The sequence below is a fragment of the Arachis ipaensis genome, chromosome B02 (assembly GCF_000816755.2).
Source record: "Arachis ipaensis cultivar K30076 chromosome B02, Araip1.1, whole genome shotgun sequence".
Taxonomy (NCBI): domain Eukaryota; kingdom Viridiplantae; phylum Streptophyta; class Magnoliopsida; order Fabales; family Fabaceae; genus Arachis; species Arachis ipaensis.
Window position 1 is genome coordinate 16173773 of NC_029786.2, and position 18643 is coordinate 16192415.

Here is an 18643-nt window from a genome sequence, read left to right on the forward strand (position 1 = left end):
TTTTTAGTATTTTTGATTTCTCCAAAAAAGAGAGGCACAAGAAGAATACAAATAGAAGAAGTTTATATCTGGTGTATGATGTGCATGGAATTTGTTCAACGTGTGTATGAAAAAATAAACGAAATTTGGTGTTAATAATTAATAAGAGTAATTTTGGATATTTATTATTATATAGAGTTATATTAGATTTTTTAATTTTGATAAATATAAATCAATTTTAAAAATTTTTTTCTTAAATGCTTCTAAAAGTACTCATAACTTTTAAAAATTGCAAGTACAAACACATTGTCTTTTTTATTTACTAAACACAAAATAAAGTATTTGTGCTTTTTATTACATCTCCAAAAAATTTTATTAAATCAAGCCTAAACACATGGTTAATTTTCATTGTAAACCATCCTTAATTCTTACACGTAACATAGATTCTACAAAAACTTAATTAACAGAGAAATTTGAGAAAAAGAGTGAAATTTTATGATGCAAATTAAAAGTGGGTAAATTTTGTAATTATGATTATTGTTAAAGGAAACGTCACCCCTAAAAATTCACTCCATGTAATTCAATTGACGGTTGGTCACTTTTGTCAGATTTTATATTATTTTGTTAATAACAAAAATTATGTACCATCTTATCTCGTCAGAATCTTTATGGATTGGATCCGATCCGCATATCCGCGGTATTTATTCGAATCCGATCCGAAAATTGCGGATATAGATATGATCCATAAGGCTATCGGATCGGATCGGATCCCGATCCGCACATTTACAAGATCGGATTGCAGTTAAAAGAATAGAAAAAAAGAATTTTATTAATATTTTTTAATAAAAATAAGCTTTTAAAAATATTTGTGTTTTGCGGATATATCTGAATCCGATCTGCAGATGTGCGAATCGGATCCAAATTTAAAAACTACAGATATTGGATCCCATCCTATCTGATCATTTTAATGCGGATCGGATCGAAATCTTAGCCATATCCGATCCGCGTACATCCCTAGAGTTATTCGAATCAAGCACATATTATATTCTACAGTAACAGGCTATATAAAAATTATATAGCATCTTCGGCTAGTTAGTATAAAGTTTATCTGTTTATGTGATGTATATATACAATGATGACAACGACAACAAAGCCTTGTCCCACTAGGTGGGATCGACTACATGAATCAAACGACGTCATTGAGCTGTTATGTATCATGTCTACAAAGAGATAATTCAGCGGAAAAAAAAAAGCCAATATATTATACAAAGGAATATGAGATGTAGCAACACAATGTGTTCAAAGCAGTACTGTTATCTAAATTGCCAAAACAAAAAAAAATACAAAGAAAAAGAGAGAGAAAGAAAAAAAGAAAGAACACAACAAATAGAGCCTTGACACACTATAAATAAAGCCTATTTATATGATGAAGGTTACAACAAAAGCAAGGGAACTTTTTCTTTCCTTGAGCACCTCAAATCTTTCTTTCCCCCCAAGATTTTCTTTGCTTTTGGACTTTTATAAAAAATTAAAAGATCTTTCTGTGTGTTGCAACAACCAATGAAGAAGCTTTAGAAGTATCTGAGAATCAAGCAATTATTGTGAATGTAGTGTGCTCTTTGATTGCAGTATCTGAACAAGTGGCCACAAGATATCCAATCTGTGTAAATTTCTGTTGTTTTGACCCTGCTACAGACAGAAGACTCACTCGTCAGTCAACGATATCCGTCGCTTGATATATTTAAATTTGGATTTAGCTCTGCTAAAATGCAGGTTGCACATTAGAGAGTAGAGTACAGTATAAGAACCGTTGATAAAAAAAAAAAATTAACGGTTTCAGATTTAGTTAGTTAAAATTACATGCAAAAACTATCAATGTAATATGAAACCGTTGATGATTTGTTCATTAACGATTTAGATACTGCACTATACTTATATACTGCAACCTACCAATGTTCACATGTAATATACAAAAGTTTTTATAGAATATGTTCCTATCAACTGATATATCTTTACAAGAAATTAGTGCAGCAAGTTTGTTGAAGAGAATGAGAAACAAGACCCTACCTCAACCACGAAACATAGACACGTCTTCTCACCGCGAGCTTCGGTTGCACCCTTCAAAATCGTCAGGCCCAAGCTTCTTATGGCTTCTGCTATCTCAAGAAAATGGCTGCACTCTTCACACAACATCTGAAGCATAACAAGTAGTTAGCATAAAAAGATCTCGCTAAAAAACCTCCTTGATTCTCATGATTGAGCTTTCGCTATCTCGTCTATTCTAATTTCTAATTAAGTGTTATAAACAAATAAACAAAAGTTGTACTCACCTCAACCAGCATCTGCCCATTCTTGTTCAGATTCTCAACCAATATCGACCGAACTTTCAGATGGCCTCCTACCTCCATTGCCCAACTTGAACCCTGTTGATAACTAGAGGTACCGAGACTATCCGTTTCCATGTGATGCCGCTGCACAATTGCAGTAATATTATACACCGAACAAACCACATTAACGAATATACTCGAAATAAAACATTGAAATCAATTTTAATTTCATAAAACAATGATATACACCATAGGTTGATTCAATACACGAAACTAACTAACATATATGGTATGCATGCATCTCTTCCTGTTCAAATATTGATTCCTATTTCCTAGTTGATGAATCATATTAGTTTGTTATATTCCATTAAACCTTACCTTTGTCTTTGATGCATCCTCAACTTTATTTAGCTTGTCAGCATGCTTAGTTACGCTCTGGAGGAAAAGCATGTGCTTTATCGTGCACTCAAGTAGTGAATCGATACTGCACTGTTGAAATCATGACGAAAAGTTTTAGCCATGTGAACAGGTACTTCGATCATCACGAAATCTAATACCAAGAAGGAATTAGAACATTTATGTTACAGCATAATACCTTAGCTCCGTTCGGCACCAATTCTCTCAACTCCTTAATGCGATCCTGGATCAACTGTCTGTCCCTTGGCCTTGGCCTACAACTTTCCCCAGGCCTAGCCCTTTTCTTGCTGTTCTTAGCTGGTTCGGAAGACCTCTCAAATTGCTCACTACATGAACTTGGACATGGAGAAGAAAATCCTTTTGGGGACATCACGCCACATATTGCCGAGGAACTCAAGCTGCGCTGTTTCTCCTCTTTGACAAGAGGTGACTGATCTATCGAATAGCCTTCCGAGTTAATAGTGTGCATAGAGTGAATAGAAGTTTCGGTATTTCTTCCTGAGGCCATTGCGGATGGCATCGAAGTAGAAAATGATACCTCGCCATTAATATCATTACTATTCCTGCATAAGTTCGCTACCATTGCTTCCAGAAGATGCTCTGGATTTGATTGCGAAGTCAACTGGCTACTGCTAATCTCGTCTAGCACCTCAACATTCCTATCATCTTGTTTAACCTGAGCTGCCGAATCAAAATAGTTACTTCCTTTTAGAAAACCAGGCCCAAGGGCTTCATGTAGTTCACAGCCAACAGGAAACTTCAGCGAGTGTGCGGCATCATTGTAGCAAGGCTCACTCTTAAACTTTGACTTCTCTATATTGTTTTGAGAGTTTGCATCTGAATACCTCGGCACGTTTGACACCCCATTTTGGTTGATATCTACACAATGTAACTTGTCACTTGCATAAACAACTGCATCAAGAAAGTCTGAAGGGTAAGCAGAATCAGCTCCGATTTTTTCCAAAGGATGCATCAAATCATTGAAGCTTGTATTATCCATAACCATATTGTGTGGAAATGATGAGACTTTTCTTTCTGATTCCACACTTATATTCATTCCTTCGCACTTCCTCTCATTTACAGGTTCCATTTCCACGAATTTTTGACACTCCGGATTCATCATATTTGATATTGACTGAAGCAAAATGGAACTTCTGTCCTTGCCAATTTCAGATCCCTCGTGCTTGGCAACATCAACAGCCATTTTCTGATAAATATCTTGAGGTGAATCGTTCTTCCTGGAACATTGAAACGGCATTAACATGTATGGTGTTTCACTCTTCATGGTGTTCTCAGTATCAAGTAAGTATGCAGGCATAAGTTTCGAAGACAAAGCTTTTGTACATGCATCCACCTGAGAAAGAAAAAAAAATGAAAATACTAAAAATCATGAGAATACTTGATACACAAGGATTAAAACTACGGTATAGCACCGATCAATCTATCGATGTAAAATGATGAGAATACCAATGGACATACAACCGCAAAGCCACTCACACAAGCACATTCATGTACTACAGAGTGAGAGATACACAGAAGTTGGGGCAGAAAGTTACCGGAGATGGAGAGCTTTTGGGGCTACTTTGTATTTGACTCGGTGTATAGTCTAATGTGTAATCTTGAGTAGACAAAAAGAGATTTCTTATATTAGTTACAACTGCCATATCTTCGGTAACCTGCCACCAGAGATGAGAGTAAGAGGAGCGAATCATTAAATATTTCAATGACAAATACACTTTCATATGAAAGATTTAGCATACGCATATCACAGGAATCTATGACAGTCACCATTGAACACCCCACACTAAGCAACAAAGAAGTACTTTTGGGGAGAAAAGGGAGCAATTAGATGTGAATCTGTCTTAAAAAATAGCAAGGTTTTGAAAACCGAATCGTTTATTGAACCGGTGGAGCTAAAAGTTCAATGATTTAAAGGTTTAACTGAGTTTCAACTGGAGTTGAACCGCATATAATAAAATAATATAATTATGTATAAAATAAAGATATTTTGTTAAAAAAAATGATTTTTGTGCTTTATTATTTTAAACTGGTTAGCCCAATCGAATCAACCAGTTCGGTCCTGTTATCATAACCATGAAAAATAGTAAGCTTTTTCCTGTTTAAGCAACAAAATTTTGTGCCAATCAGATATCCAATTCATGAAACAACAAAAGAAAACACAGCAAAAGCAAAACGGTTCTGCTAAGGAATCAACTAAGCATGAAGCCAACTCCAGCCAACTAGTTGAAAAACAACTCTCCAGTATCCTAATTTTTCAATTTTTTTCAAAATCAGAAATAAAAAGAAATTGATTTAGTTGGCTTATATTATAGTTGGCCTCCTAGACTTTTTCAAAGCAAAATTTCTCAATTAAAAGTCAAAACATAGAGTGTATTTGCCAGACCGGCACAACAAAATGATATACTATTTGACACCAAATTGTCACAATCTACTATATTGGCAGCCCAACATGAATTTCTAAACCCTCATTGGTTTCTGTTAGAGCTCTTATATTTTGTCAGTCACCAAATGTGAAATAACCATAGCTCTTATATATATACACACACACACGCATCACATTACAAGGGCTGCAAACAACAGTCACCGCAATAACTATGGAATTTGAATACAAACACGCGCACACCTGAGAGAGAGTCTCTTACCTTATTTAAAGAGCCAAGCTGAACAACTCCAAGTGGGATTACTGCTACAACGACAATGGTCTGCAACGCAAAGCAAAACTTTTGTTGACAAAAAATCTTAATGAAAACAAGTCATCTTCTAGAAGAGAAACACTAGTTTCTAGAATGAATATGCTAGAAGTCCAGAATCCAATATCACTTTTGTTTTACCCTCTTCTTTTCCTCTCTGTTCTTAGCAAGGTCAATACAACAACTATTGCTTCCTCCATTTCTCTGCAACAGTCCATCTATCATAATCCTAAAATCTAAGTTTATCACTTGTTGATACAAATGCAACATATTTATGATTTAACTAAACAGAGAATTAAAATTAATATATCGACCATATGATATAATTCTGCATAATGAAAGCAGACTTCAATTTTCTATGCGGTATAAGAGACCATGAAAATATTTTCAGACAGATTTACATACTTCTACAAATATTATAACCTATGTGTTTGTTTCAGTGTTTTTCTTTCCTTCCCGGCAAAAAAGTACTCTTAACTTATTCATATTAATGTTATTAAATCAGAATTTCACCCAAAAAAAAAAACATGTTTTCAGCTTTTCTGAAATGCAAAACGAAGTAGCTTCGAAAAAAAAGATTCAATTTCAGCTTTTTAAACTATATATAAAAAAAATTATAATTTGTAAAACAACCTTTTTATAGATGAGAAATGAACACATCCTAAATAGAACATATAAATTGAGCGGAGAAATTAATCATGTAATAGCAACAATGAATCAAAGTCCTTCAATGGCTACATAATTTGTCATATTAAGCCTATTGCCAATATGAAACACAACTTTTCAATATACTGTTGAAATTGAATCATCCATTTTCCTTAGAAATGTGATGAGGCGATTTCAATTTCTTGAAAAATGTAGAAAGTTCTTTTTTCATTGAGAGTGATTTTATTGTGTAAGCAATCATCTTACCCTAATTCCAGCAGAAAACAGAGATTGCCATGCACCAGCAAACTGAAAATCAAACCGAAGAAGTGAAATAGAATGAGAATGATTTAAAGTTCAATTGTATGGTGAAATCATAATTCATCAATATCGGCTAACAGTTCAAGAGCTTTAAATCTTACAAGTCAGAAAGAACAAAAGTGGCAATATCAAAAGGATAAGATCCTCACCTCAAAAGCTATGCTAGAGTCAGCAACTAGATTATCTGCACGGATCCACCGATACTTTCCAGTAACAGCTACTTGTCCAACAATACTATGAAAAAGAGAAACTTAAGTAAAAAACTACATAATTAAATAAATAAAACTCAATATCTAAAAGTAGCATATATGTTCATTAGCATAGTCATACCCTTCCCCTAATGAATATACATGACATGACATCTTTGCAATGGCCAATCCAAGAGGGTCATGGGAAAACTTCGCACTGCCAATCTGTTCCAAGGTCTTCTGGCAGCGCAAGTTTTCAGAGGAGTCGTTACCAATAGGATTGTCATAGTAAGCATCCTCCCATGTCAGCATCCTACAAGCACATAGCCAAACACCACGACCGAAACATAACTAAACATAACACGTTGAATTCAATTCTCCAAGTGAGTTATTCACATTCAAATCAATAAATACTACAGGGTAATGGCATAATGCATTATATTGCTAATGCTCTTTTAAGACATAGCCACTACAATGACAATAAATGCAAGCCTTACTTATTATGCAATTATAAATCGATCAAATAAAATGATTACGCTTTTCCTTAAAACCAACACATATAACATCTAAGAGCCAAACATCCCTTAGGTATTATGGCTATAGTGATTCTAGATAATCAAGCAAAGCCTTCATTAGTCCAAAATCCAAGCTGAATCAGTTCAATAAGTATCATATTCATATTCTTTACTCACCAACAAGGAAAAAAATTCATTACAACAACAACTAAGCCTATTCCCAAAGACGGATTCAACTACACGGACCAAACAGCATTGTCATGTTTTTGCATAAACCCCTTTGTCATGAAACTACTCATCCCAAAAGATTAAGCTAATAGGAGAAGGCAACATTAATGATTATATCTCTAACATTCCCTTCAAGCCTCTTTTGGGTATGTTTGATTTTTGCATAGGCCTTATTTTTTCTTTTATTTGCCTTATGCTATTTTCCCACTTTTGGGATTCATCAGGAACTCTTGACCTTTTTGACAAAGAGTTCTGATATCATATCATGAAAACCTTGTCACCAAGAAATCACTATAAATATAGAAATTTATCCAAAGCACAAAAATCAGCACACCAGAAACTACAAAAAACACAAAGGGTATATCACACAGAATAGATTGCAAACATGAATAAAGCTCAAAAAGGAGAAGATACATACATCCTAGCACGATGTTGGAGCTTCCAAAAGATTGCGGAATTCCAATCAGTATTCAAACACAATAATCTCAATAATTGGTGCAAGTTGTTGGTACTACCCATCTTCTTCTCCTCCTCAAAAAAGCAAAACTTTTTCTATGCACCCTTTGAAGAGAAAAGGGTTCTTCTTAACCCCTCCAAAAACAACAACAAAAATTGAACAAACACCCTCAAAATTTTACCCACCAAAGAGGAAAACACACAAAAAGAAACACAAGCAACCCTCTCTTTGCACACTAGCTTCCCCTATAAGACCCTCTTCCAGCTTGTTTCCTCCTTAACCCAGCACGCCGTTTTAATGGCGGTCCAACCGTTGCTAATAGCAAAAACCGATCTATCCCCATTATTCTCAAACTCAACACACTCCAAGCTTCCAATGTCCAGTTACCCAATTTCAAAAAGATTCAAACTTTGGTTTCAGGAACTTCCAGAACAAACACTGGCACTCAAAGAAGCAACAGCATCAACTACTACTATTGATATCGCCATTTGAACATTGTGATTCTCCATTGGGAACTTTGAATGGCTTCTACAACCTTAATTTGCTGAAGTCTGGTTCAGAATCATTTTAACTTATGTCAGAAGACATGGATGAAGCAAAAAGTGTGTGTGTGTGATTGAATGAATGGATCTTCTCTGCAAATTTGCAAAGTGGAGAAGGAAAATTAAGAAAATGGGGTGTGTCGAAATGAGAAAGAGATCACAAAGTTTGAAGCTTTTATGGGAACTGAACCATAAAAATTTCTGTTTGTGCTTAAATCAATTGAAGAAAAGAGAAGGAAAAAAAAAAAAAAAAACCTTAAAAAAAAATTAAAAATTAAAAAGCCTCTGTTTTTGCTCTGGTTTTTTCTTTCATTGTTTCCCTTTTCCCTTTTTTTTTACTTTTTTTTTCTTCAGATAGAGATAGAGAGAGAGTATGAAACTATGAATGGTGCAAAGAAAAATAAAATGCTTTAGGCTTTAGTGGAAGAAGAGTGTGTGCTATTTTTATATTGGAGTTAACATGCGCACTGTGTTAAACTACTTAAAAAACAATTAAAAAGCCTCTGTTTTTGCTCTGGTTTTTTCTTTCATTGTTTTGCTTTTCCCTTTTTTTTTACTTTTTTTTTCTTCAGATAGAGATAGAGAGAGAGTATGAAACTATGAATGGTGCAAAGAAAAATAATTAAAAAAATGCTTTAGTGGAAGAAGAGTGTGTGCTATTTTTATATTGGAGTTAACATGCGCACTGTGTTAAACTATGCTTCTTTTTTCATATGTAGGAATCTATTGTGAGTATGGGGCGCATTTTAGCAAAGGGCAAAATGGGCATGCCACTTAAGAAGAAAGAACATTTATTCACTAATGAAAATTTGGTTTAGCGATCTAATCTATAAATCTATGAATCTAAATCTAAATTTGAGGTTCTATTTATTAACATACATTATTATAGCTGCTTAAAATAGTAAGAATGAGTTTATGAGGTGGAAGCATAGGGGATTAGGGTTTTAGGGGACAAAAGGAAAAGGGTCAATGAAGACTTGAAACAATTCAATTTGGTCACTAATCACACTTTCATGGTGCTGTCAATTTGTATGGCACATCTTCTACTTTAAATGTTATAAATATAATGATATAATAAAAGTCAATTTAATTAAAATAACACTCAACATGGAAGCAAGAAATTAACATTTTCAACAACAAAAAATCATAGTTTTCTAAAATTAATAGATAACTAAATTTGTGTAGATGATAAAATATAAAACTAAAATATAATAATAAAGAAAATAAAACACAAAAATCACGTTTAAACATTTTTCTTTGAGTCATCTCAATCCAAAGATGATACTAGTGAGCGTACACCCTATTAGGGTCATTTTCAACAATGATCTTATTGCCCAAAAAGTTGAGACACCCCCATTTTTCTTCACTTATAATACTTCCTACTTTTTATAACTCATTATAATCAATATTCCTTGAGGATTCATTCCACTCCTTAATAATTCAAAATTTTACTTAGCTTTTTTTTTCTATGGGCCAATCCATGTTTCCATTGAATGGTAGCCATGTCATATACATTATCATATCATGCACCGATTTACCCCATTGGCTTGATCATTGATTCAAATGGGACAAACTAAGCATGTTTATGGTTTCATTGAATACAAGTTTTGTATTTTATATATAAATTTAATTTTGATATATTGACAGTATAAAATAGGTTTAATTATTCTGTTGGTTCTTATAATTTTATCAAATTTTTAATTAAGTCTTTATACTTTTTTTTTTTTCAATTGGATTCCTACACTGCTTCTAATTTTGTAATTACATTTTTTTCATGTTAAAATTAACATAATATTTTTACCAAAATATACGCGGTCAAAGATTTAATTAACTTTTTAATTATAAATACCTTTAATTTACAAAGAAATATTCAGTTAACTCTAATATTTTTTATACTAGAAAGGACTTCATTACAAAATTAAAGCAATGTAAAAATCTAATTAAAAAAAATATAAAAATCTAATTAAAAATTTAGTAAAATTATAAAAACCAACGAAATAATTAAACTTATAAAATATTTTATTTAATATATTATTTAATAGTATTTGTTTTTTTAAATAATTTTTTATACAATTAATAAAAAAATAATTATTTTTTATTAATATAATATTATATAATTAAATATACATATAAAATTATTTTATATTTACAATACATCAAAATTAGATTCTTTTATATACATGTGAAATAATGTAGTTTATATATTAAATATGTTTCTCGCCCTACCACCATCTTAAGATATATGTGCATTTCCATGCCACTCACCAACTCAGCATCATTTTTGGAATCCCATAATTTGATTTTAACATTCCTTGCTATATTCGAGAGTGATTATTATTGTCACTTATTTCTAATCATTTTATCTTCTATTATATTACAACGTTCGTTAAAATCTTAGTTGTGGAATTTTTTTATTTAAATTAAATAAATATATAAATTATAGAAATATATAAAATTTAAAGTATTTATAAAATTGTTTAATCTTATACATCTCGAATGTTAAGAGTAAGTTAAAATTTAAATATATCATCGCATCTGAGACCTTGTGCTGTAACCAAGTGACACTGAGACATATCTTGAGTGCATCCAGGATATGTGTTATTACGGAGATTGGATACTAAGCACTCGAGATATGCACAATTTAACTAATTTGGGTCTCAGTATCCAAAATATAGTTAAGGGTGTAATTTAGATCTCAACACCCGAAATATGTGTATTATAGTTTAGGTGTTTCTGCATCCAAGATATATTGAAGAATAATTTTATTTATAAAACCCATCCTTTAACCATCTCCTCACAATTCACAAATCAATCTTTTTTTTCTTTTTCTTTCTGTTTTGTTCTGATAGAAAAAAATCAATTATTTTCTGTTTTGATTTATCCTAATGATGAGATGGTAAAACACGGTGATAAAAGAGTAATTTTCGAGTCTGATTCGACTGTCATATTGTGCACCAACCGGGTTGATACTCTACATGCGCTTGACGGTCATGCTGAGAAATAGGTACCAAAGAGGTTGGGAGATATATGGCTAGAAACTTTAGACACACATTTGATAAATTACAAAAAAAAAATTATACTTTCTTAGATAAGGATCGGTTAGTAACACTTTAAGACGAGGTATATAAGGTGCCAATGTTAGCTCAATTCAATCAATTCAAGTAGTTGTAAGCTACCAGTGAGATTTTAGAATTGTACACATTATAATTACAACTCTCTGAAGGTGCGGATTTGTCATTGCATGAATTGACATCAGACATGGATCTGGAGCTAGCTTCACTACTACATAAATACAAAAATGTTTTTAACACTCCTATCCTCCTGGTCTCATGATCATGTTATCACCTTGCTCCTCAATTTAGCTGATTAAGGTAAAACCATACTGACATTCGCATAGCCAAAAAATCAATATTGAGAGGATTGTGAATAAGATGTTGGTCGAAGGAATCATTCGCCGAGTACCAGTCCTTTTTGGTCTCTAGTGCTACTAGTGAAGAAAAAGAATTACCGGGCCTTAAATGTTGCCACAGTTAAGGACTCTTTTCCAATGTTGATGGTGGAGGGTGGTGCTAGCTGCTGAGAAAAGAAGAAGGTGAAGGCGCATAGAGAATGTACAAAGAAGAGAGAATAATGGAGGCCTCTTCGTGAATTAGGATTTCACTCCCTAATTGGTGCGAATTGATGAGTGGCGCGTATGCACGACTCGTGCATACGCCTCGTGCATACGCACGAGTGTGAGATTTCGCAAGGTGATGCGTATGCATTACTGCCACGTACGTGCGAAACCTCCCCCTATTTCGTATTTGGAAATGAAGGTGATGCATATGCACAAGTGGTGCATACGCATAAAGGCACAATTTTTTTTCGAATAAAGAGGAGGAGAAGTGTATGTACAAGGGATGCGTACGCCTGGGACTTGGCACTATTTTTCAAAAGTTTTAGGGCCAGGCGCATACGCATGAGTTGGTGAAAAAATAGGAGTGATGCATACACATGGGACCTGGGTCTATTTTTCAAATTTTTTGCACCAAATTAAACACTTTAAGCACACAACAAGCCACTAAAAATGCCAAATAAGAGAGAAAATTAGAAGATGTTACCATGGCGCGGTGTCTCCTATCGATCACTTTTATTTAAAGTCTTTAAATTGGACATTTAGTGAGCTCTTGTCATTGAGGCTTGTGCTTGAATCATCTTTGTATCTCTACTAATGCTTGGACTTCAAGTACTCTTCGAGATTCCAATTTATATACGCCAAGCTTTTAAGACAATTCAAACGAGCAAAGAGCTTCGAAAATTGTTAATCCTCACATTGTCTTATGAGATCCCAAACATTATTTTTGCACCCGTCTTCTTGTTGATTCTCATGTTTTCATTCGAGTGTAAAGACTTCTGAGTTCTCCTTTAAATGTCGAATCCTCATCCAAAATCCATTTCTCATACCATTACTCCTTTGTTGGACCTCAAATCTTGAGATTCCCTTTACCATGAACCTTGATTCAAGTTGCGAACCAATATCCATTTCTTTCTTACTCTTCAACATACAAAGAGCTGTAAGTTGACTGTCTAAGCATATTTATGTGGGCCAATAAAGTTAAAGGACAAGATTTTTACCCACTCAAATAGTGTGTTGGATGGTGTTGACTTAGGAAGAGAGATTTTCAATGGATTTACCATGGTTGTGCCTACTCCCTTTGAATTTTTTTCAACTATTTCTACCTCTTGACAAGTTTCTTCAAGTTCTATTTCTTGTTTACCAACTTCTTCCGCATATTCCCCATTACTAAAGTTGTGTTTCGGAGGTTGTGCACAGTCCTCCTTAACATCAATTTCATACCTGATAGAGGAAGGTCCAACAATTTCAATGAGAACATTGGTTGGTGCGAAATCATCCTCAATAATGAAACTCACCTTTTGCTCAACTCTTGCTAAACTTTCAACCATTCCTTACAATTCAACGCATTCAACAATCTTCACTTGTTGCAATTCACACCTTGACTCCTCTTCTTCCACTTGAGGTTCCAAGCTCTCTTTCACACTACGCTCTTCGGTTGAAACTAATTCTTCACATCCATTAACAGGAGTGCTTTGATTGCATGAATGTAGTGAGGCTAAGTGGGTTAAGGTGTCGGCTATGGTAACTATGTAGTTCTCTTGCCTCTTGTAGAGTTTCTCTTGCTCTCGGAGAATAGATTGAAGCTCCTCTTGCTCTTGAATTAATGGTTGGAACGCTTCTTCCATGGGGGTTGTGTAAGATATGAGAAAATTAATTAGTAAATTAATTAATTAAAACAGTGTTAATTGAGATTAAAGCTCCCGGAATATATAAAAATATTAGAATCTATAATTTAAAAATTTAACGATAAAATTTGAATTAAGAAAATTAAATTGAGCGCGAAAATAAATTATTTTGGAAAAAATGCATACTAGCACTAAAATTATCTATACTAACTTAAATCTATCTAGTACTGCGAGTAAGAAAAATTGAAAATGTGAAAATGATAAGGAAAAATATTTAGAATAAAATTCGAGCACTTATCCTAAAAGTTTTGGCCCAAAGTTGGGTCAAACGAGCAAAAATCCGCAACGGGCCTTCACTCGGCCCAAGCCCACATATTTAAACCCCACACTTAATGAAATTTCAGCACTCACCCTTCCCATTTGAGAGAGAGCAACGTTGGAGAGAAGAGAGAAATGAGAGCAAACCCTAGCTTCATCACATTTAATCCACCATAACTTTTGGTAAGTAACTCAAAAATCCCATCTCCCATTTCTCATTCAAATCTAATTTCGCGTTTTGAGTTTGGGTGTTGAAAATTTTTGGTAATTTTGATGTTATACGAGTTCTCTAACTTGTGTTCTTGGTGGTTTCCATCACTAATTTCAGTGGATGAAAGTAATGACCCCTTTTTCCCTCTTAGTTTATCAATTTATATGAGTTCTAGTTTTGAATTGTGCCAAATTATAAGATATGGTGTTAGATTGAGTGATTAGAAGATTGACTTGATAAAATTTGGAAGGAAAAGCTTGGAAGCTTGAAATTTGTGACATTAAGATATGTGTTTAAGTTTTGGGTAAATACCGTGTAATGTGACATAAAATCCTAGGCTAGTAGACCTAGGATTATTGTTAAATTGTTATGGTTGATTGTTTGGTTTAGTAAAAATTGTGATATGTTGGGTGTTTGATTGATTTGGAATAAATGTGATGATGGATTAGTATAAATATGCATATATGTGAACAATGTTATGGTATGATTGAATATGATGCTTGATTATTGTGAAAATTGGGCCGGAGACCGTGACAGGGTAAAGAATCCCCTATGTGATAAGTTAAGGTAAGTGGTGTGAATTATTGCATGAGATTAAGTACGTATGTTGAAGCTTTGATTGAGAATTTAGATATATGAATGTTGTATGTTGTTGTTGAGAATGGATATAGTTGATGGAATGTGTTAAATAAATTAGAAGTGGATTAATTTAGGCTTGAAATAGTTGAAGATTGATAAATGACTATTTGGAATGTGTAGGAATGATTTTAGAATGGTTTAGGATTGAATTGAATTGAGAATTGATGAAATTGAAGGATTGTGTGAATTTGGTAAAACAAAATTTTAGCCAATTTCGACGGGCCATAACTTGGCGCTCGGAGTTCGGATTTGAACGAAATTTGTCTTAAATTAAAGCTAGTAGAAAGATCTTTAAAACCATCTAAGAATGAAGGAAAACAAAATTTTGTAGAGAAAGTTATGAATGATTAAAAATTGGGGTTTAAAAACTAAAATCTGAATGTTGTAGAAAACTGGGGTCCTGTGTACGCACGACCTATGCGTACGCATGAGGGGTGTTATAGAAATGAAATAGTTTTGTACGCATACCATGCGTATGCACAAAAGCCAAACCATGCGTACACACGACCCATGTGTACGCACCACTTGCATTTCAGAACTGAACAATTTTCGTGTGCGTTTCTATGCATAGGCACAAAAGTGGATTCGTGCGTACACACGAATGTCATATTTTTCAAAAATAATAATTTTTAACTATTTTAGCCTATCCACTCAGCTTTTTCACTTCTATAACCCTATAATGAGTATAGAGACAGTAGATTAGAGGGTAGAAAGCATTGGGAAGGAAATTATTGAGTCGAAATTAGTTGGAAGTGATTGAAGGGATGAATTGATATAATTGGATGATGGATATGAGTTTGATTGATATTTGAGATGCTTGGGTAGATACAAGGATTGTGCCTTTGTCTCACTTGCTCTAGGTTGATATTTGAGTTGTCTGGGTAGATACAAGGGTTGTAGTTTTGTCCCATTTGCGCTGAGTTGAGTTTCCTGGATAGATGTAAGGGTTGTAACTTTGTCCCACTTGCTCCGGGTTGATATTTGAATTGTCTAGATAGATGTAAGGGTTGTGGCTTTGTTTCACTTGCTCTGGATTGATATTTGAGTTGTCTAGGTAGATGCAAGAGTTGTGGCTTTGTCCCACGTGCTCTGGATTGATATTTGAGTTTTCTGGATAGATGCAAGGGTTGTGGCTTTATCCCACTTGCTTCGGGTTGATATTTGAGACTTTGTTGACCTTCCGTCACAAGATGTGGCCGGACACTTAGACCTTCCCAGATGATACCTCTAAGAGAAGGTGAGCAGGGCACACTCCCTAGCATTGATTTGAGAATCATGCATGATATTGATGAATGAATGAATATGAATACCTCTTGGGGATGCACGCACCGAGGGACGTCTAGGGTTCGCTATCAGACATGTCAGGTTTTAGCTTATAACTGATATATAAGCTCATTGGCCGTAGGACAGGCATGTATCATTTCTATTTGTGTGTATTGATTAGGTGTGCATCTTGTATTTGGCTTGTCTTGTTGAATAATTGTATCTATATGCTATTTGAGTTAATTGCTTTATCTGTTCTCTCTATTTGTGTATTCTTTGTATTGTTTTGTCTGTATTTGAATAACTAAGAGATCCCTTATACTGGCAGTGGCGACGCTGAGGGTTGTTCCTGATGTGGTGATTGGAGGTTTGTAAAAAATTGAAAATAAAGAGATAGATTAGAATCCTTTAGATAAGTTGCCATTTTCTAGTTTAGTGAGAAAGAGTCTTCGATCAATGAAACTTTGAAAATTAAGATTGCTTAGAGAGTTCCTGTTACCTTATATGTTATTGATTCGGCACTTTTACCCTACTGGAAACCTAGTGGTTTGGGATGTCATCCATATATTATTTATATTTTTTAGATGCAGGTCTCAGCGCTTCTCAGTAAGCGGGAGTTTTATCTGGAAGATGGTGAAGAAGACTTTTATTTCTGTTTTGGTTTTAGATTCTCTCATTCTTTTGGAAAAACTCATATGATGTACTTATTTTGAAGACTTACCTTTAGAGGCTTTTGATATATTTTTAGAGAGATAGGATTTGTATATCAAATTGTTTTACTGTTGTAACTCTAACCGGCCTAATCTTCACGAGACGAGACTAGTAGATATTTATATATACTTATATATGTCTTTTTACCCTTATTCTTTCTTCAAGCTTTTAATTATCTACTTTTTCGACGTGCTTATGTATGTTATCAAGTGTGAATGATCGGCGAATTGTCTTTTTACTCAGGGTTTAAACCCCTTTATAGGCTTCTAGTTTAATATATCCTTCTATACATAAGTATTTATATTTCAACTTTATGTCGTAGCACCAAACCCTCATTGAATTATGACTTAAGCATAAGGCTTTGAAGGATAGGGTGTTATAGGTTGGGGTGGAAATGGGGATTCGTCATGTGGGAGAAAGTCTTCATATATAGAAGGTAGTTCATAAGAGTGAGAATATTGAGGTAGTGTATATGGAGGTAATGGTTCAAGAGGGTTATGGGAGTAGTGATGTTGAAATGGTGATTGTTCAAAGGTTGGTTCATATGGCTTATATGGTTGTTCATGAGGTCCATAAAGTTGGTAGGAAGGTGGATATGGAGTTGGATCCCATTGACATGTTTGGTGGTGGTGGGGTGTGGTTTGAGAGTATTGTGGTTGAGGACAATATTGAGAATGAAAGTCATATGAATATGGTGGTTGAGGTTCATAGTCATAGCAAGAACCATCATATCCATTGGTTGGTATACACTATGGAGTGGGTTGTGATTATAGTTGTCCGAAAGAGGTTTTTGCCATGAGGATTGTCTATATGAATGTGGCTCCTCCTTCAAGTGATAACTCAACCCTTAGTGCAAACCATCGTGAAAATCACCATTTCCTATAACATTCCCACAATTATACCTAAAAGCATAAGGATGAGAATTCACAAAGAAGAGAGAAAATAGAAACAAAAGATATCAAGAAACAAAGAAAAATAAACTCCTAACTACTAACAAAAATCAAGAAACAACCAAAAAGAAGCTATTCACACTATTCACATATTAACAATAGCCAATAACAAGCACACATTATAATTCTCCGGCAACGGCGTCAAAAACTTGATGCAGGCTAGATACTGGTTTAGAATTTTTGCAAGTTTAAAACTCAAATCCATCGTAGATATAGTTCTAAACCGACAACTAACTTTATCAAAGCTTAGAAAGGTTGTCACAATTCAAATCAAATATCGAGAGTTTTAAATCTCAGGTCGTTCTCCCACAGAATTGTAGTCGGATGTGCATATCATTGGCTATGAGAGATTAGAGTTTGATTATAATAAACAAGAAATGTAAATGACAAGAAATTAAACTAAAAGCAATTAAAACGATTAACTAAGAAAATAAAAGTAAATTCAAATGCTAAAAAGATCTTGGCAAGAGTTGAGAGTTAAAAATTACTATTCTTGTCATTAACCACAAATAAAACAATTATGAAGAGTTAATCCTACTTAGTCAACCCCTAAACATCGGAGGAAAGTCCAATAGACATAATTGATCTTAACTCACAAATCCTAACTAACTCGCTAATTAGACTTAGTGAAAGGATAGCGTTAGTGGAAATAAAATCAACTAGCAACCCTAAATCACCAATCAATATCGGACATCAATGACTTTAGGTCACCTAAATCCTCAATTCCAAGTCAAGAATGCAAAAATCTACTCTAAAACTAAAAGAAGTATTTTATCAAACACTTAGAAGGCATATAATGAAAATATCATAAATTGATAGAATTAATAAAATTTATGACTAACCAATGCAAGAAAGCAATACTAACAACTCAAACAAGCATCAATAACTATGAAAACATCAAATTGTATTAAAAAAAATTAGAATTCAACAATTGTTTATAAACTAAAAAGTAGCAAAATAGAAAAATTATCAAGAAAAAC

At 33.8% G+C, this 18643-nt stretch overlaps 1 protein-coding gene across 2 annotated transcripts; it reads right to left on the reverse strand.

Moving 5' to 3' along the window:
* On the reverse strand, nt 1214-8644 carry LOC107625057 (transcription factor EMB1444). Of its 2 annotated transcripts, none has more exons than XM_016327601.2 (11): nt 7750-8644; nt 6731-6901; nt 6550-6634; nt 6347-6388; nt 5387-5446; nt 4280-4399; nt 2902-4077; nt 2685-2795; nt 2310-2450; nt 2047-2172; nt 1214-1665 (listed from the first exon to the last, which is right to left on the reverse strand). In XM_016327601.2, exons 1-11 carry the CDS (start codon nt 7848-7850, stop codon nt 1576-1578), a joined length of 2223 nt encoding a protein of 740 aa, XP_016183087.1. In that variant the 5' UTR covers nt 7851-8644; the 3' UTR covers nt 1214-1575. The 2 variants fall into 2 exon arrangements, with proteins under 2 accessions (XP_016183087.1, XP_016183086.1); XM_016327600.2 differs by having other exon boundaries at nt 1214-1668.

What these genes read in the sequence shown, in the direction of transcription:
- LOC107625057 (XM_016327600.2), bottom strand. Translation starts at nt 7,850, where the DNA reads ATGGGTAGTACCAACAACTTGCACCAATTATTGAGATTATTGTGTTTG. An exon ending in AGCTTGGCTCTTTAAATAAG is followed by an intron (nt 4,400 to 5,386) that starts GTAAGAGACTCT and finishes CTCTGGTGGCAG; the next exon opens with GTTACCGAAGATATGGCAGT. An exon ending in ATGGGCAGATGCTGGTTGAG is followed by an intron (nt 2,173 to 2,309) that starts GTGAGTACAACT and finishes GTTATGCTTCAG; the next exon opens with ATGTTGTGTGAAGAGTGCAG.